Source organism: Saccopteryx bilineata, chromosome 1, assembly GCF_036850765.1.
Source record: "Saccopteryx bilineata isolate mSacBil1 chromosome 1, mSacBil1_pri_phased_curated, whole genome shotgun sequence".
Lineage (NCBI taxonomy): Eukaryota > Metazoa > Chordata > Mammalia > Chiroptera > Emballonuridae > Saccopteryx > Saccopteryx bilineata.
In genome coordinates, this window is record NC_089490.1 from 209338424 (window position 1) to 209358763 (window position 20340).

Genomic DNA, 20340 nt, shown 5'->3' on the forward strand with positions numbered 1-20340 from the left:
GGGAGTACCCTTCAAACTATTAAGCCGCTGACATGCAATTAAAAATACAAAATACAACCAGCCTCCTTTCAAATAAATCTCCCCAAGTGAGACTTTAGTATGTATCTAATTATCCAGTTTCTTGTTATAGTCTACCCCAGGCGTGGCTAACAGTTTTTGCCCCTGGGCCAGATTAGAAAGAAAACTGTTTTCACGGGTCGGACAAAGTATTAAAATTAAACGTGTTAAATACAAAAAAGATTCATTTAAGTAAACAAAATTTTATTATGTAATTTGTTTATGAACAAATGTGAGTGAAAAAAATTTTAATATACAATATTATTTTAATAAAAATATATTTTAATAAAAATATAATTACATACCATATAAATATCCAAACTATTGCAATCAATCGAAACAATATTTAATTAATAGAATGAGCTTGAAGGGGTTATATTGCAAATAAAACAATTATTTTGTTTTACAAACAGCCTGGACATGTTTTCAGTTATCAACTGCAGCTATTGTCTAAGCTACAATGCCACTTGATTCAGCACACTTGACCACAAAAATAATGAATTGTTTGAACTTGGGTGCACACTGGCAAACTCTGCCTAAAAGAATGTGGGTTTCACATCGCCGCTAAACGTCAGACAGTTCATATCAAGTACAGACGAGTACAAATGTTGTAAATCTTTATAATGGAATTTTTTTTTTAAATAAAGAAGTATCGCAAATCCATTCAACCAATTATTTATTGGAAGCTAACCCTACATTAGTCACACACGGAATTCTTTTCCACATATCACTATCTTCTTAAATATCTCGATTTCCAGTAATCAAAGACGCTTCCGCTTCTGAGTAGCTGAGATTTTTAAAGTAGCGGAGAATATTAAAATTTAATCGCGGGCCGCATAAACTCATTACGAGCGCTGGATCCAGCCTGCGGGCCGTATGTTGGTCTACTCCCTTCTAGTTACCTTGCTCCTCATGGGAAATAAAATTTATTGTATGTTAAAATGTATATATTTGGAGGAAAAAGAAATGCTTGGAAAATAATTTTTAGTTCTAAGTAGCTAAGCAGTGCTCAAAAACATTCCCCAGGAAACCTGGTTAATCCAAAATGAATGACACCTATTTGGATAGTTTAAGAATTATCTACAAATCTCTTGGTGACTTTTATATAGAGGACACTAGGAAGGTAACAAGACACAAAGGTTCTCTATCTGCTCTTTGTGAGCACAGGGTAGTGGAGAAGAAGGCTCCTTCTCATGGTCCCTGCACTAATCACTCTGGCCACCCTCCACATGGTAAGCAGGCAGTGTCACCAAAAGCAAGGCTCTAGTAACTTATGTCACTAGGTTTCATTCCTCAAAGTTTGTCTAATTCTGAAGCTTTCAGTTTGAGCCACACTGTTCCTTCAAGTGTAATGGGAAAACAGTGGTCTAGACCCAAATACTCTCCATTTAGAAAATTCCTACTGAGTGTTAACTATACACCAAGACCAACGAAACGAACTCCTTTATCAAGATCTGTAACCCTCTCCACCCACATCTTGTGTTTGGATTAGCCCATGTGCAGCTCCCCTGACATACACACCTGCATTGGGATAGCACAGGACATAAGCTGTTGTGCACTTTCCAATTGTTTCAATAAAAGGTCTCATTTCAGCTGCACCCAGAGCACAGTTTAATCCAATGCTGGAAAAACAAGAAGATATTAGCAGCATCCTCTTTTATTCAAAATATGTAGGCCTATAAAAAAAGTTATAATGAAGGAACATATCTAAAACCCAGGAGATAAATCTTGTGACTCAAAGCACTTTATGCAGCTACAGTGAAAGCCATGTCCCTCAAGGCCCCTGAAGCACTGAATACTGCTCCCGTCCCTACCTCCAACATCAGATGATCTTAAGGCTAAAGGGCCCTGCTCGCGGATGTGACTCCTGAAGTAAGTTCACAGTTAGGTTAATGGTATATTGTAAAACAGAAATGCCTGTGAACCACCACTGCTAACAAACACTTGATTTGAAGCAATACTTAAGAGAAAGAGAAAGCAAAGGAAAATGTTGAAGGTAGAAGAAACATTAATAGTATGTGGAAGCCACTCTGGGAGACTAGACAACCAAGACTTATTCCTTGCACCAGAACTGACTTACAACGTAACCCAGGATTTAAAATTGCTCTTTTTCTTAATTCTTTTTTTTCTTTTAAAAAAATTTTTATTGATTGATTTTAGAAAGAGAGAAAGGCAGGGGGAGGAGCAGGAAGCATGAACTTGTACTAGTTGCTTCTCGTATGTGCCTTACCTGGCAAGCCCAAGGTTTTGAACCAGTGACTTCAGCACTCGAGGTCGACTCTTTATCCATTGTGCCACCACAGGTCAGGCTAAAATCTGTCCTCTTATAAATTAAGCTGGCTTTGCCTGACCAGGTGGCGGTATAGTGAATCAAGTGTTGACCTGAGACACCAAGGACCCAGGTTTGAAACCTTGAGATCGCTGACTTGAGCACAGGCTCACCAGCATGAGCACAGGATCATAAACAGGAGTCCATGGTCTCTGGCTTGAGCCCAGGATTACTGGCTTAGCTGGAACTCTTGGTCAAGACACGTATGAGAAGTAATCAATGAATCAATGAACAGCTAAAGTGCAGCAACTGTGATGCTTCTCATCTCTCCTTTCCTGTCTATCTCTTTTTCTTTCTCTCTCACTAAAAAAAAATTATTAAACAAATTAAGCTGGCTTCTTTATCTATAAAACCAAGCGGCTCTCTCTTTAGCAGATGAAAGTTACTCAAGTGGAAGGCCTGAAACCCCTCTAAAATATCTCAGTTGGACCCCTGAGGCCTGTAGGAAATCAAGAATTAACTATGAAGTGACTGGATTCTATGCCATCTTTTTTTTTTCTTTGTTTTTGCTGGGGTTTTTTTTACTGGGAGAGGGTCAGGGAGACAGACAGAGAGTAGACAGGAACATTGATCTGCTCTTGTATGTACTCTGACCAAGGATGGAACTGGCAACTTCTGTGCTTCGGGACACCACTCCAACCAACCGAGCTATCCAGCCAAGGTTTAGTTTTTTATTTATGATTGATTTTTAGAGAGAAAGAGAGAGAGAAGGAAGGGGGAAAAGAAGAATTCATTTGTTGTTCTACTCAGTCGTACATTCATTGGTTACTTCCCATGTGTGTCCTGATCGAGGATTGAACCCACAGCCTTGTCATTTGTGATGACACTCTAGCCAACTGAGCTAACTGGCCCAGGCCATCTTTTCTTTTTTCTACAGAGTAGAGCAAAAATAGACTTACAGTTGTGAGCACGTGAAACACCAAGTTTATTTTTGTATTATTATGTATTAATTATTGTATTGTTTTCCATACAAACAAAAAAGTAAACCTACTTTTGCCCCATTTTGGATTTTACTTTTTTTCTTTTACTAGGATTCCTAAGTGTAATGTGGTGGGGAAGAGGGAAGAAAATGAAAAGAAATGTTCAAGATGTTTCAGGGAACACAAAAAATTTTTTTAATAAACTACATTAAGTTTGTCTTCACAGACCCCTACACATTCATATCTTTAGTTTTTCCATTAAACATTTATTGCATCCCTCCTATGTACCAACAAGGACTCTATCAAGCACTAGAGAAATGCAGAGGATTCAGAGATTGCTCTAAAAACAAGCTGGCCTGACCAGACGGTGGCGCAGTAGACAGAGCATCAGACTGGGATGCTGAGGACCCAGGTTCGAGACCCTAAGGTCGCCAGCTTGAGCGCAGGCTCATCTGGTTTGAGCAAAGCTCACCAGCTTGGACTCAAGGTCTCTGGCTCAAGCAAGGGATTACTCGGTCTGCTGAAGGCCCACGGTTAAGGCACATATGAGAAAGCAATCAATGAACAACTAAGGTGTCGCAATGCGCAACGAAAAACTGATGATTGATGCTTCTCATCTCTCCGTTCCGGTCTGTCTGTCCCTGTCTGTCCTTCTCTCTGACTCTCTCTCTGTCTCTGTAAAAAAAAAATAAAAAAATAAAAAATAAAATAAAATAAAATAAATAAATAAAAAAGCTCACAAGCTGTTAAGGAGCCAATCACAGCCCAGTTTAATGCAATTATTTTCTTAATTATCAGGCCCCATCAGTAGTATAAAGATGCATTCTACATTGCAGCAGCCTTCATGAAATCACATTACCACACTAAATCAACTGGAAGATCTGCCCTGAAATTAGAAACATAAAAATGTGGGAAAAAAATAACACACCTGGTGAATTGTGGTATCCAACACCAGGGTTAGGAGCATTCCCCTGTTCCTTGATCCACTATTTACTTGCTATTGAGCAAGTTACAAACCCTGAGTCTCAGTTCCCTTCTCCTGGAGATGAGGCTGTGCACAGCAGTACCTACCCCAAGGGGCTGTTGCCAGAGAGAGAAATAACTCTCATAAAGCACTTAAAACTGAGCCTGGTATACAGCAAGCTCTCAATAAATGTCTATTACTACTATTTTGTGGCAATAACTATAGTAAAAGTAAACAGCGTGCTCTGAGAGGAACATCAACTGGGGCTGGTGAGAGAAGACAGGCAGGTTCTACGAAGAGAATTCTCGAATGAGTCTTAAAGGCTAACACGGAGCCAGGAGAGAGAGAGAGAGAGAGAGAGAGAGAGAGAAAGAGAGAGAGAGAAAGAGAAAGAGAAAGAGAAAGAGAAAAAGAGAGAGAGAATGAGAGAGTGACAGAGATAGAAAGAAAGAAAGTGAAAGAAAGAAGGCAAGCACAGCTTCATGGCAGAAGAAATAAATAGCACATTTATGGAGAAGGCACAGGAGAAAAACAGCATATACTTCCATGGCACTCACAGTATGTAATTTAAACCATTTTGTTATGAAAACTAGGGAGATATGCTAAAATAGAATGGAAAAGCCATATTAACTTAAAAGTTTTTTTATTGATTGATTTATTTTAGAGAGAAACATCTACTTGTTTTTCTACTTATTTATGCATTCCTTGGTTGATTCCTGTATGTTTCCTGACCAGGGATCAAATAGCATTCTAACCAACTAAGCCCTCTGGCTAGGGGAAGACATTTAATTTTAAAAATAAAAATCTGAGCTTTAAAATTTCCATCTTTTTTCAAGCTTGACTACTTCTGATTGTTCTATAAGTAAGGAACGAGAAACTTTGTCAAGTATTGCAAAAAATGTAAGTGCTGAAAATAGTTTTTAAATCTTATTACTGAATCAACAAGCACAGTCTTACACTGTAAAGTGGTGGTGGTGGGGCACTTACAGACAAAAAGACAACTGTCTGGCTGGTCCCAGAGGCAGAGAACTCTCCAGGCCCTCAAAGACCCATTTAGGCAATGGTCTTCTACCGCTTTTAGAGAAAAGTCTGAATGTACTCCCAGGACAGCCAACATCCCATGCAGGTGGGACAGTGGAAATATGCAGAAGCAATTCCCTCCGAAGTCACATTCTGTGGTCATCAGGGAAGATCTCCCAAAAGGGATGGAGACAAGGAAACAATCTGACTCACCAAAGTGGGTCTGCATGAGACACACTGATGACAAACGCCTCTCCCGTCTGTCCAGACAGCGTCCGTCCACTTTTATCGACAATTGTCCCTGAAATCTGAATTAACAAACTCAGTCAACAAGACAGATTCAAGTTTAGTGTTCAGTCACAAAGACAAAATAAAATGGGTATGCTGACTGTCTGGGGGTTTTTTGCAGGAAAGAAGGCTGTGGAACTAATGGCAGCATTTTCAACGATGATCAGAAGAGACAAATGCCAAGTGAGGAGGGGAGGTGGTGAACCACGGAAGCAAAGGGCAGGGAAAGCTGTGGTGGCAAAGGCAATGACCAACACAGCATCAGAACTCACATGGCCAGTCTCATGAGGAGGCTTCCCACAGAACCTCAGTTAGCCTGACCCCCTGCTGTGACACAGCCCTAGTTTTGATTCTATTTTATTCTCACAAGCAACCTGAGGACTCAGGTGGGTCTGCCTGTTGAATTAATAAACTGGCAACCTGCTGTCTTCAGTGCTGGGTACTCCACAGTCAGCATGTAAGGCCACCCTTGTAGGCCCTGTGGAGGGGTCTCTAAGCCTCTGGCTCCAGGTGACCAATTCAGCCAGCCAGTGTGCCTTCCACCAACCACTTCGAGATTCACTTTCTTCTCCAAGAGGTGGTGGTAAGAGGGAGGTGAACAGAAAACTCAAAGTAGGCTGTTCCTAAAAGATACTCTCAATAGTTCTATGCAAGAAAAAATAAACCCTACCTGCAAAATAACAGTATTCATAAAAAACAAAAACATCAACATTTTAGAACTTACAAAGATAGGCCGGGGAGCATATGTCTCTTCAAAAAGGACCTGGAGTGCAAACAAGGCTGCCTGTCCAGAGAAAAAGAGCATCATCACTAGTTTTGCGAGACTGTGTCCAAGATCCGTCTGCCTGGCTGGTCTGAATGCTAGCTCTCCTAAGACCTCTTCAGGTGAGGTCCCTGTTGCATTCTCTGGGGAGAAGAAATGGGTCCTCCCTGTAACGCACAACCTAGCATCCAGCTCAAGTTAAAAGTTCACCCAGGAACTAGCATTTCTTCTGAAGAGGAGCTGAAGAACTACTCTTTCTTTCTTCTCTCAATCAAAATTAAAATAAAAAAGCCTCCCAAGGTTGCTGGCTTGAGCAAGGGGTCACTGACTCGGCTGGAGCACCCCAGTCAAGGCACGTATGAGAAGCAATCAATGAACAACTAAGGTGCCGCAACTACCAGCTGATGCTTCTCATCTCTCTCCCTTCCTGTTTCTCCCTCTCTCTCAATAAAATAAATGAATAAATTAATGAAGATATTATATACCTTGCTGTAAACTTAAAAAAGAAATGAATACCAAAAAAAAAAAAAAACTAAATCAAACAAATAAAAAACACAACTATATCACCATTACCACTACATATAAAGTCAAACACTCATCACTGACAAGAACGAATTCCTCAGGGAAAGATTCAATAAAAAAGACCAAAAGTCAAAAACAAGTAAGAAACAGGATACAAATCACATGAGAGGAAATATCTATGGTTGTAAAACTTTACAAAGTTGTTCTATTTAATTTATAGTCAGAAAAATACGAATGAAAACTATAGTGAGGAACATTTTTCACCTATCAAACCAGAAAAGAACAAAAGTGTAATAATAGGTGTTAGTGAAGGTGATGAAACCAACACTGCTATGCACTGCTGGTAACTAGGGTTTTAATAAGCACGGTTTGAAGGAGGCTAATTTGACATTAAGAATCAAAATTAACAATGCACAAACCCTCTGACCTGGCAATTCACTTAAAGAAATTTATCTAAATATACTGTGCAAAGACAATGTATAAATTGAAGGTTGCCAGATGGGAGGAAGTTGTGGGGATGAGAAAAAAAAGGTGAAGGGACTAAGAAGTACAAATTGGCATTTATAAAACAGTCACAGGGATGTAAAGTACAGTTCAAGGAATAGAGTCAATAATATTATAATAACCATGTACGGTGCCAGGTGAGTACTATACTTATTAAGGGGATTACTTCATAAGTTATATAAATGTCTAATCATTATGTTGTATACCTGAAACTAATAGAATGATGTATCAACTGTAACTAAAAATTAAAAAGCAAATCAACAAATAAATAACACAGGTATAAGGACATTTACTTTTCACTGCATACACTTATGTACCTCTGTACATATGTAAGGAACACAAACACATACCCATGCTAATACCTGCACAGAATCCATACCAGCACTTCCACAATGGTAATAGTAGTGTCCCCAAGAGACATGAAAGGATATTACTTTTCACTACATATTTATGTATCTTTTGAATTTAGAACCATGTGCATATATTTACCTATGCATATATGCCATCTAGTAGCTATACATGAAAATATTTGCTTTCATAATTTAAAAAACCATTTTCTGAAAGTTAAGAAGATAGCTTTTGAAGCTTTTTTTTTTTTCCATTCTACTAACCTCAGTTAAAAATAGTTAAGAATAAAATGGAACAGAGGAATTTTATTTACAGTTAGTAACAGCTATTATTGTCTTCTCGCTATATTGGGAGATTTGTCACAGTCCCCCGGCCCCAGCCCTGTCCCTTCTCCTCCCTTAACTCACCTTGGCATTGGCAGTATCAAACACGGTTTCAATGAGTAAGATATCAACCCCACCGTCTAGAAGCCCCTGGGCCTGCTCTTTGTACGCTTCAACAAGCTCATCAAAAGCTGTAAGAAATAAACCACATCTAGGATATCAGTTATCAATATCCTCTGGACAGCCAGGACATGCTGAGTTCAGGCCTGGCCCCTACAAACTAAATATTGCTGGTTTATAATGCATAATTTAAGGATAATGGCACTTTTTGTCAGAAGCCGAACACAGAAACATGGCAGGGACGGAAGCTAAACCAGTACACCAAACACAGTTGCTCCTAATGCTTGCACAAAGCCTGCATTTCCCATGTGTGAGCCAGAAAGAGTGAGTGGGAAGCTCAGGACTTCCTAGGCCCTGTATGTACCTACTGTAGATACCTTTAGGACAGATCATTCTTTCCAGGGATGGCTTTAATCAGTTCATAAGAGATGAGTATGAGGGGACTCATGTCACACTGATTTGGACCCATCACCAGGCGAGTCATATTCCCTCACTCTCTGTGATGAAAGACAGCAGTCCTGTGGATTGGGCTCCCGCACTCTGATACCAACTCTGTCAGAGAAAAAACCTGCCCGATGGGCAATTTCAGTCTCAAACAAAAGTATTCAATCACTCCTGGGTAAAAATTTTTTTTTTAATAAAGTTATGCCATTTATTTATTTATTTATTTATTATTTATTGATTGATTTTTTAGAGAGAGAGGAGTGAGAGAGAGAGACAGAGAGAGAGAGAAGGGGGAGGAGCAGGAAGCTTCGACTCCCATATGTGCCTTGACCGGGCAAGCCCAAGGTTTCGAACCGGCGACCTCAGTGTTCCAGGTCGACGCTTTATCCCACTGCGCCACCACAGGTCAGGCTTGGGTAAAATTTTTATTAGAAATATCTTGAGTTGTCTATTTCCATCTGAGAAGTCATCCTCTCCCCATTTTACTTCCCAACGAAAAGGGAAAAGGCTCAGCGACTCAGTAGAGAAGCCTAAACAGCACATTATGCTCACTGTCCCAAGTGTGCTTCATCATACACAGCACAAGAGAAAGGATGGGTTAGCACTCACTGCCATGCCTACACTAAGAGAGCATCAGCATGAGCAAGCCTGGTAACAAAGTGCGGTATCTGCATGGAAAGTTCTGTGACTGAGAACCTACCGCCACACCTGCCTGCACTTGTCATCTACACAAATTCATTACCATGCATAGATAGCATCATTACTATCTGGCTCTGAAGTTCAACTGTTTGTTTTTTATAGTCAATGCTTAAGAAAATGAACTTGATGTCTATTTTTTTTTGTAAAATCTCAATACAAGTATACTTATATGTGATAGTTTATAATTTTTGTAATGTTAGTATATTTACATAGTTTGGATTGCTTTATGATAAATAAAATGGAAGTCTAGTGGGTTACTCTCTAATACAGCAGTTCTCAACCTGTGGGTTGCAACCCCGGCGGGCGTCAAACGACCAAAACACAGGGGTCGCCTAAAGCCATCGGAAAATACGACCCCCGCTGGGGTCGCAACCCACAGGTATTTTCCGAAGGCTTTAGGCGACCCCTGTGTTTTGGTCGTTCGACCCCCGCCGGGGTCGCAACCCACAGGTATTTTCCGAAGGCTTTAGGCAACCCCTGTGTTTTGAACCGCTGCTCAACCCACAGGTTGAGAACCGCTGCTCTAATAGACCAAGGTCCGGAGTCCATCATTTCTCAACCTGTCAGTTTAAAGGTTTATTTTGATTGGTTTTATTTCCACAGCTGATAAAGAAAACTAATACAACACCATACACATTTAAGAGCAAGCTAAAAACAAAACACACACATAACAGTTAACATTTTTAGATGTATATAATATTCCAGGGACTATTGTAAATCCTCTATGTGGATTAAGTCACAATAACACTGAGATAGACCCTATTATTGGTCCCACTTTACAGAAGTCGAGATTACTAAAACACTGGCATTCGCTCAAGATCAGTGGTTATGTGAGGAATACTCACTGATGTTCCTGTAGTCTGGTCTTTCCACAGACGGGGACACAGACAGTGTCTTATTAGTCGGACCCAGAGCTCCCGCCACAAACCTCCTAACTCCTTTGGAAAAGAAAAGCAAGTGTGAAATCTGAACAGCTCAAGGTTTTTGTTGTGAACCAATAAGGTATAAGCTTTCCCTAGGATATAGGCCTATAATCCTTTGTCCAAAATTCTGAAATCCAAAAAGCGCAAATACTCAAACTTTTTTCTTAATTCATTTGACAATAAAAGCTGACCTCTCTTGAACTAACAAGAGGCTTATTTATAATCTTTCTCCCACTTAGAGAGATGGTTCATAGATTTTACTACAAATACAAGTTTGATTATGGGGCTGTTCCAGAGCCCACTGGAAAAATTATAAAATATGAGGCATGTGCACATACTATTACCAAGACAATCCGAAAAACTCTGAACTCTCATATGTCTGGCTTCAAAGTATTTCAGTAAGTAATCTTTTTTTTTTTTTTTTTTTTTTTAACTGAAGCTGGAAACGGGGAGAGACAGTCAGACAGACTCCCGCATGCGCCCGACCGGGATCCACCCGGCACGCCCACCAGGGGTGATGCTCTGCCAACCAGGGGTGATGCTCTGCCCACCAGGGGGCGATGCTCTGCCCCTCTGGGGCGTCGCTCTGCGGCGACCAAAGCCACTCTAGCGCCTGGGCCATCTTTGCTCCAATGGAGCCTTGGCTGCGGGAGGGGAAGAGAGAAACAGAGAGGAAGGGGGGTGTGGAGAAGCAAATGGGCGCTTCTCCCATGTGCCCTGGCCGGGAATCTAACCCGGGTCCCCCGCACGCCAGGCCGACGCTCTACCGCTGAGCCAACCAGCCAGGGCCAGTAATCCTTTTTTTTTATCACCATAGCTATATTTGCACAAATTCTCTCCCTATGCCTGAAAATCCTAAACTTCATATAGATTCTACAAAAGCTCCTTACAGTAGCATTCAACTTGAAATGTTCTCAGGCCATTTACTGGGGGAAAATATTAAGTCAGTATTAACAATTATAAAGCCTGAAATTAAAGTATGAAATAGATCAAATCATACTTTAATAAATTTTTTATTTTTATTCAGTGAGAGGAAGAGAGGCAGAGAGATAGATTCTCACATGTGCCCTGAGCAGGACAATCCAGCAACCCCTGCCTGGGGCTGATGCTCTGCCCATCTGGGGTGTTGCTCCATTGCTCAGCAACCAAGCTCTTCTTAGCACTTGAGGCGAAAGCCAGGAAGCCATCCTCAGTGCCAGGGCCAACTTGTTCCAATTGACCCATGGCTGCAGGAAGGAATATGAGAGGGAGAGAGAGAGAAGCAAGAGGGGGAAGGATGGAGAAGCAGATGGAAATTTCTCCTGTATGCCCTGACCAGGAATTGAACCTGGAACATCCATACACCAGGCCAACACTCTACCAGAGCCAATTGGCCAGGGCCATACTTTTATAATTCTTTAATAACTTTTCCTCCTGGCAAGAGTCTTGGTGCTTCTAAAGGAGCCTGAAAACATTATAGCTACAGATGCTAACAGAAGCCAGGGCAACTACTCTGCTCATTACCTCTGATAATTTTAACTGCTCAGTAACCTGGTTACATGTTACAATTTAACTGGAGAAGACTAAAAACTAGTTGACCACCAGCCTGTAAACAGGTTACATACCCAAATATTCTTTAGCTTCTCCAAAACTGAATAATTATGTGGGAATAAGAACAATTTTCTTCTCTTTCCCTGCTTTAGCTGGTTGAACATTCTCTGAGCTGCAACTCAGTTGGGGTAATAGTCTACACATTTCCATGGATTTAAACATTATCTTGCAGAAACAGAGTTCTTATAAATTGCTCAGTCTTCCTTTATTAGTATGCCGCATCTAACTTCCTAACAGTTTTCTTTTGTCTTTCCTGTTGGCAGTAATTTCACATTTCCATATCTTACATGGCTCCATATCTCTCCCCTCTTCTTCTCCCTCCCCCTGAGACCCCTCACCAGCTGCTGCCCTAGGGTTCTTAAGGCAGCCAGCCAGGAGGTCAGTTATTTGGGGAGTCACTTTTCAAGTTCCTGCAAGGCTGAAGCCAATGTCACACTCTTTTGTGTGCTACACAGAGCTTTCAAGGACATCAGTGATATGAGAGGAAAATGCTCCAAAGACAGTATCTCTTTACCTAGATAAGACAACCAGAGAGCCTGACCAGGCGGTGGCACAGTGGATAGAGCGTCGGACTGGGATGTGGAGGACCCAGGTTCGAGACCCCAAGGTTGCCAGCTTGAGCGCGGGCTCATCTGGTTTGAGCAAAAGTTCACCAGCTTGGACCCAAAGTTGCCGACTTGAGCAAGGGGTTACTCGGTCTGCTGAAGGCCCAAGGTCAAGGCACATATGAGAAAGCAATCAATGAACAACTGAGGTGTCACAACGAAAAACTGATGAGTGATGCTTCTCATCTCTCTCTGCTCCTGTCTGTCTGTCCCTATCTATCCCTCTCTCTGACTCTTGCTCTGTCTCTATAAAAAAAAAAAAAGACAACCACAGAGGAATGAGGAGAGCTTTATAATAACCAAAATGACTACAACAGTCAGCTGCTACCTTAATAACCTGATGGTATGCTTCCAAAGGTGAAAAATCATTTTAGCTGTGAATATACAAGGAAGCCACAGTATTAGCTACAAAGTTAGGATATGACCCCCTGCAGAATAAACAGAATAAACCCTGAGCCCAAGGCCCACAGGGATAGTCAATTCAGAGGGCTGTTGAATGTTTGACCACGAAATTGCAGAGTAGTAACACACAAATACAACAGGACTGCTAGTAAGCCAATGGTTACAAAAGGAAAACGTGAAATAGGGACAGCATATTACAGCTGAAATATCTAAGAAATCATCTTGGTGAAAAAGGGGAGAAGAAAACCCCTTACCTGTCTGGAGAGTTATCTCCTCAGCTGCTTTTCTGGCCACTGCCGCAGAGCACTTGTTCATCCGGTAGGCCTGGCACACAAACACAAATGCTAGCTTGTCCTTTCTCCCTCCACATGTTAAATGAGGAACTCATGACCTTCTACACCCCAGCATCATTCAGGAAGGAAATGAAGAGCAAATCAATTTGGGGCCTGAATGAAATCCTGGCCAAGAAGGCCTATCAGCTTCCCCAGCCTCAAAGGCAACAGGAAAGGCAAGAGGCTTTGGGAATTGCTATTAAGATTTTTCCCAAAACCATGAACGAGGTGGCAAAAGAACTATCTCTGGACATCTGGCATATCAGAGAAAAAGCTGATGTAGTTAAATATTCTGAGATTTAGAAAAAAGCATAGTAACAGAAAAAGCACAGGCAATAGACACAGGAGGCCTGGCTTCTAAGACCAGTTCTGTCATCCATGCCAGGCAGTTCCCTTAGCAATGTCTTCAGGCCCTGACTTCACCGAACAATGGTTGTAATCAATGGGCTTGAACTTTTTGGACATTATTAACCTCTTCAAGTGTGGTCAAGGTCCATGAACCCTCTCAATAGGAAATAAAAGCAAGTGTGCACAAACATACAAAGTACTGCCTAGAATCTGAAGAGGTTCAAAGGCCTCCTGAAGAGCTTCCACAAGCTGGGACAAGAGGTCCTAGACTTGTGATCTTCAAGATCTCATCTAATTCTGAGATCCTCTGTGCCGTGGATCTTCATATCTAGTAAGTAAGAAATCATAATAGCCTAAAATAGGGGTTTAGCAAACTATGGCTCCCATGGCAAATTTAGCCTGCTGCCTATTTTGTAAATAGTTTTTATTAGAACACAGTCAAGCTCACCATTTACACATTTTCTATGACTGCTTTTGCACTATAATGACAGAGCTGAGTAGTCGCAACAGAGACCGAATGCAACCAACAAAGCCCAAAATATTTACTATCTGGCCCTTTACAAAAAAAGTTTGTGAACTCTTACCCCAAAATAACACAGAAGTAACTGCAACACAAATTCATTTTCCCCCGATACCCAAAAGGCATGTGGTCTCATGATTACACTTATATGAGGCATTAGTCAAATTCATAGACTGAAAGTAAAATTCTGGGTGCCAGAGTCTAGGGGGGGAAGAATGGGGACTTATCATTCGTGGAGACAGAGTTTCAGTTCTGCAAGATAAAAAGAATTCTGTGGATAGATAGTTGTAATGGTAGCACCAATGTGAATATACTTAATGCCACTAAGCATACACTTAAAAATAGTTAGAATGTAAGTTTTATGTTACATGTATTTTGCCACAATTAAAAAAAAGGAAACCAAATATGCAAACTAATACTTTAAAAGGCCTCATAAAACAGTGCACACGGCCAATCATTATGCTTTTATCAACAGTTGCTGTGTAATAAGCATCACTTTTGATTATTACTTGCCCATAAAAGAAGCCAGATGGAAATGAATGTGCTGCTAAGTTCGTAAGCAGAAAGAGTCATACCACTTCCCTGTCTGAGCACAAATAATAGATAACTAGGCATTTGCTTCAGGTGGTCTTCTCATTAGCAACTAGCAATTGGTAAATGCTTTAGTTATGAGGGAAAACAAAAGTCTTACCAAGTGTTCCAGGCCATAGTCAGCTTGGGCAACATGAGTGCTGCTAAAAGTGTTTGTTTCAATGATATCTGCCCCAGCCAGCAAGTAGTCCTGCAATGTGACAGTAATGGCAATGCTGAGTTTTAGAATCCCTGTCCCCAACAGTAAACATGCCTCTTCATCATCATCACCCCAAAACAGTCTCCGACCACTACTAAGCAATTAGCACTGCACTGGAAGCTAGAGATACAAACAGAGGCAAGACTTTCATAGAAAGGCATGTGTTATAAATAAACACAGAATTTTAATTCAGACAGGTTCACACACTAAGTTCCATGAATTGAATCAAATTCCCTAAACTCTCTGAACTCCGCTGGCCTCGTTTGAAAATATTATGATCCCACTTCACAGGATGGCTATGTGATGACACATATAACATATCAAGTGTCTAGCACAGGACAGGCACACAAGAAACATTAGTTCCATTTCCTCACCTCCCCACTGCTTCACTACAGTCAGATCCCATGGAGAACTCTACTGTCTGTAGACCTCAAAGCTGACCACAATTGTTTTCATCCACAGCTCCTAGTCCCTCTGACGCGGATCTGCATCCTCACTAAAACCTAGAGGGCCCAGTGCCCTCCTGTTCTCCCTGCGTCAAGCCTTTCATCCTCATTGCACCAACACAACTTCAACCTGATGAGCCTCTAGAACTCTCAACCTCCTAGATTTTCCGACAGTGAGTGAACCCAACCCCTCCTATCTGATAAAACCATTTGCAGAAGAACTGGGCAATGAAAACAAAGATTTACACATTTACAAGTCAGACACGTCCTAAATATCCATCAGTAAGGAAACAGCTAAATAATCCATAACATATCCATTTTATTACATGCCATGTGGCAGTTAAAAATCATTGTGTGGCCCTGGCTGGTTTGCTCAGTGGATAGAGTGTTGGCCCAGTAGTGTGTGGAAGTCCCAGATGTGATCCAATGTCAGGGCACACAGGAGAAGCAACTGTCTGCTTTTCTTCCCCTTCTTCTCTCCCTTCTCTCTTTCTCTCTCTCTCTCTCCCTCTCCCCTCCCACAGCCAGTGGCTCAACTGGTTCAAGCATTGGCTCTAAGAACTGGAGATAGTTTGGTTGGTTTGAGCATTGGCCTCAGGCACTGAGAATAGCTCAGTTGGTTTGAGCATCAGACCTAGACATGGGTTGCCGGGTGGATCTTGGTCAGGGTGCATGCAGGAGTCTATCTCCTCTCCTCAAAAAAAAAAAAAAAAAAAAAAGAAAGAAATCATTGTGTATATCTACATATATTAACATGGAAAGATTTCCAAAATATTGTTGAATAGAAAAATAAGATTGATATGTAAAATCGATGTGTAAAGCATGACATCATTCATATATATATATATATATATACACATACATGTATACAGAGTTTTCTGCAGACACATATTTATCCACATCCACATACATATGTATACACACACACACATACATATATATATATATATAAGATTAGTTAAGTAGCCCTGAACAGATAGCTGGGTTGGTTAGAGCATCTTCCTGAAATGCAAAGATTATGGGTTCGGTCCCTCATCAGGTCACATACAGGAACAGATCAATGTTTCTGTCTGTCTCTCTCTTCCTCTCTCTAAAATTAATACATAAATTTTTAAAAATTTTAAAAAAAGATTAGTGAAGTAACTGACTATATATATAGAATAGATTATGAAGTTATTTAAAACCATCTTTCAGAACACTTAATGCTCAGAGTATATAAGTAAAATATGCAAATTTTAGGACAGTAGGAAGTAATATACTCCCAGTTTAATTTTAGAAGTCCCAACTATAGAAAACTAAATTGAAATGTAAATTAAAATATGCAAAACATCTCTTGGTATTAATATTATAAGTGGTTTTTATCTTCACTTATGCTTTTTTATAATTTGTAGCTAGACCTGTTTTTTTAAACAATGAATGCATACTGTATTTATAATTAGAGAAAAAAATTTTCTAAACTCCCACAGACTTGACTATTCCCATAATATAAAGTTAAAAGGTGCTTCCCTTAGCTCAGTGGTCGGCAAACTCATTAGTCAACAGAGCCAAATTCAACAGTACAACGATTGAAATTTCTTTTGAGAGCCACATTTTTTAAACTTAAACTATATAGGTAAGTACATTGTTATTAACTTAATTAGGGTACTCCTAAGCTGGCCAAAGAGTCACATGTGGCTCGCGAGCCACGGTTTGCCGACCAGGGCCCTAGTTCATTGCCCTCTTGCCACCTTTCCTAGCTCACTACCACACTCACGGGCTCCACACCAGATGCCCCAGTTCCAATCCTAATCTCACAAGTTAAAAAATGTGTGATCTGGGGCAAGCTACTTAATTTTCATGCTCCTCAGTTTTCTTATTGAGAAAGCTATCAAAATTAAAGAACATTAAAGACAGCCCTTCTAGAGGCTAATAGAGGTTTCAAATATGGTTTCACATCGGTCTCACACCATATTACATGTAATGCCAGTGGCAGGGGCCAGGCAGGTCCACATTGGATTCAGGCAGACTGTAAAGAAACTATGGACCCAGAAAGCGTTGGGCCATTCATGTTTAATAAAGTCTCGCAAGGGCAGGCAGATGAGCAAACAGGAAGGGGAAAACCATTTCACAGTAGTGAGCAAGCAATCTGCCATCTGCAGTCTGCAATCTGCCTAGAGCGCAAGAACCCATAGTCTTACACAGACTATACACACATGGCACTGCCACGTGCTCACACACTAATCAGGCAAAGTGCTTATAGCTGGTAAACCAGAGTGCAAGCCTAACACACAGCTGTTTTCCCCACACTATATTAATAGTGATCAGCTAGTCATGCCTGAGGCACTCACCAGGCCGGAGTAGTGGGGTGAGCCCCCGCCCTAATTGTATGATTGAAAGATGGACCTCAACAACAACCATCAGGGAACTTTCTTTAGAGAGATGAAAGGAGAGAAAAAGGGACAGAGAGAGAAAGAGAAATATCAAGTCGTTGTTCCACTTATTTATGCCATCATTGGTTGATTCTTATATCTGCCATGACCGGGTGCTGAACCCACAACCTTGGCATGTCAGGATGATGCTCTAGCCACCGGACCTACCCAGCTATCAGGGAACATTTTAAAAAGCAAGATTTACTACTTTCAGGTCCTGGATGGTGCAGGCTCTCCTGGGGCCACAGAACAAGGAAGGATGGGGGTAGGGTATGTGAGCAAGTGAGCACATGTGAACTTGGAGTCAGCCTCTTCTGAGGTCAAGGGTGGGGTCCTAGGGTTTCACAAATTCACTCTTTTTTGGCAAATTTAAAACATAAAAGCCTGACCTGTGGTGGCACAGTGGATCAAGCATTGACCTCGAATGCTGAGGTCACCGGTTCAAAACCCTGGGCTTGCCCAGCCAAGGCACATATGGGAGTTGATATTTCCTGCTCCTCCCCATCTTCTCTGTCTGCCTTCTCTGAAATGAATAAATAAATAAAAATAATTTAAAAAAACATAAGAGTGGGAATTGGGGTACAGGAAGGGAAAAGCAAAGTCACTCAAGCAGTCAATTATATAGGTTATTCACAGCTTTCTTAAAGGGAAACTTGGTGGGTAGGAGTGGCCTGATTCCCTATCTAGCTTTTTAGCTGGAAACTGTGTCATACACTTTCCAATATGTCTATTTGAGGTACATGTCTTTGAAACATGTTTCTGCAATTAAAAGCTTAATATGAGGCTCTTACACTACACATATAACTCAGAAGTTCCATTACACTTGAATATCTGAGGATCTGATCTATAGTCACTAACTCCGCTGGAAATAACTAAGTGTGAAAATAACCCAATCTTTTTCTGTTCTTAACACACATGGTCTCTACATTCAAAGACTTCAGCTAATAAATATTCTCCCAGGAATGAAAGAGCCAGGTATACTGTAATGCTGGTGTACGGCAAAATGGCCCCTCACAGCAGCGGGCAGGCAATCCACGCATCCGCAATCCCCAAGCACAAGCACCTGTAGCCTTATATAGGGCATACACACATGCTGCTGCCATGTGCTCATGCACTAATCAGGCAAAGGGCTTGCAGCTGGTAAACTAGCGAGCAAGCATAACACAGCTGTCCCACATATACTTCATTGTATTACAGATGTTTTTGTTTCATGTACCTGTCGTGGGAACCTTGTTCTATCTAGATGCCTAATACACAGGACAAGGATTTAAGAAATGCACTGCTCACAAACATTAGGGGATCAGGCAACATGCATCTACCCCAGTACTTTCAGCCTTTTGTCTAGTGCATTTTCACCAATGAAATAAAAGTTGGTTTTGCATCTCATTTGCATAACTGAACAACTTTTTTTGACTTGTCATTTGCTTTTCTGATGTTCTTCTTTAATAAAAAAAAAAAAAATCAAGCCCTGGCCAGTTGGCTCAGTGGTAGAGCGTCGGCCTGGCCTGCAGGAGTCCTGGGTTCGATTCCCGGCCAGGGCACACAGGAGAAGCACCCATCTGCTTCTCCACCCCTCCCCCTCTCCTTCTTCTCTGTCTCTCTCTTCCTCTCCTGCAGCCAAGGCTCCACTGGAGCAAAGTTGGCCCGGGTGCTGAGGATGGCTCTATGGCCTCTGCCTCAGGTGCTAGAATGGCTCTGGTTGCAACAGAGCAACGCCCCAGATGGGCAGAGCATTACTCCCTGTTGGGCATGCCGGGTGGATCCTGGTTGGGTGCATGCGGGAGTCTGTCTGACTGCCTCCCCGTTTCCAACTTCGGAAAAATACAAAAAAATAAATAAATAAAATGCTTCTTTTCTTATCACTTCATATTCATTTTAAAATATCGCCTAATTTTTGTGAGCAGTATATTTACTGAGTACTTACTGCTTACAATATACTGTTATAGGCAGTAGTGATTCAGGAGTGAAAAAGAGGCAGAAATTGTTACCCTCAGGAATTTATATACTCTAGTGATAGTCCACATGATAAAAGCTGCATGGCATGATATTCACATGATTCACCAACTGCATTAGAAGAAGCAAGTTTTGTAACCACCCCAAGCAATTCATACCCACAATGACACTGCCAATTTCAACATACTGGGATTTTATGAGATTTGACTACATGTTCTCAAGGCCTAGCAGAAAAACCGAGTTACCATTCTCTCTGCAAAACCAATTTCTTCAAAGACCAATTTTAAATCTTCTAGTACCTACACTTCCCATTATTACCAAAGGAGAGGTGTTCTTAGTTTTCTTCAAATGAAAACCATTCTGTATCTTACTTAGAACAAAGTTTTGACCACCCAGTAATATCACCCTTCTATACTTAATGAATCACTTAACCACTCAGTGATTTGTTTAGGTAATCTTTTTCCCTATCAACATCTACAATAGTAAGAGGGCTCCAGAAAATAAAACTTTCTCACTTAACTAGTTGTAATGCCAGTGGCCAAGGCCAAGCAGATCCACATTGGATTTGGGCAGACGGTAGAGAAACTGTGGAGCCAGAAAGCATTGGGTCATTCCCATTTAACAGATTCTCCCAAAGGCAGATGAGCAAACAGGCAGGGAAAACCGCTTCTCAGGCAAACAAACAGCAAAAATGGCCCCTCACAGTGGCAGGCAGGCAGGCA

At 41.1% G+C, this 20340-nt stretch overlaps 1 protein-coding gene across 9 annotated transcripts in view; it reads right to left on the minus strand.

The window, feature by feature from the left end:
• MTR (5-methyltetrahydrofolate-homocysteine methyltransferase) overlaps nt 1–20340 on the minus strand; it is a 111862-nt gene that overhangs the window by 83454 nt on the left and 8068 nt on the right. For 7 of the 9 annotated variants that reach the window (XM_066234651.1, XM_066234607.1, XM_066234642.1 and 4 more), the window contains 7 exons: nt 14713–14802; nt 13076–13145; nt 10147–10239; nt 8123–8229; nt 6303–6362; nt 5504–5598; nt 1579–1679 (listed from right to left, as the gene is read on the minus strand). In XM_066234651.1, the coding sequence (XP_066090748.1) occupies nt 1579–1679; nt 5504–5598; nt 6303–6362; nt 8123–8229; nt 10147–10239; nt 13076–13145; nt 14713–14802 (616 nt within the window). The remainder of the gene's footprint in view (nt 1–1578; nt 1680–5503; nt 5599–6302; nt 6363–8122; nt 8230–10146; nt 10240–13075; nt 13146–14712; nt 14803–20340) is intronic. The other 2 variants (XM_066234659.1, XM_066234668.1) reach the window with 2 other exon arrangements.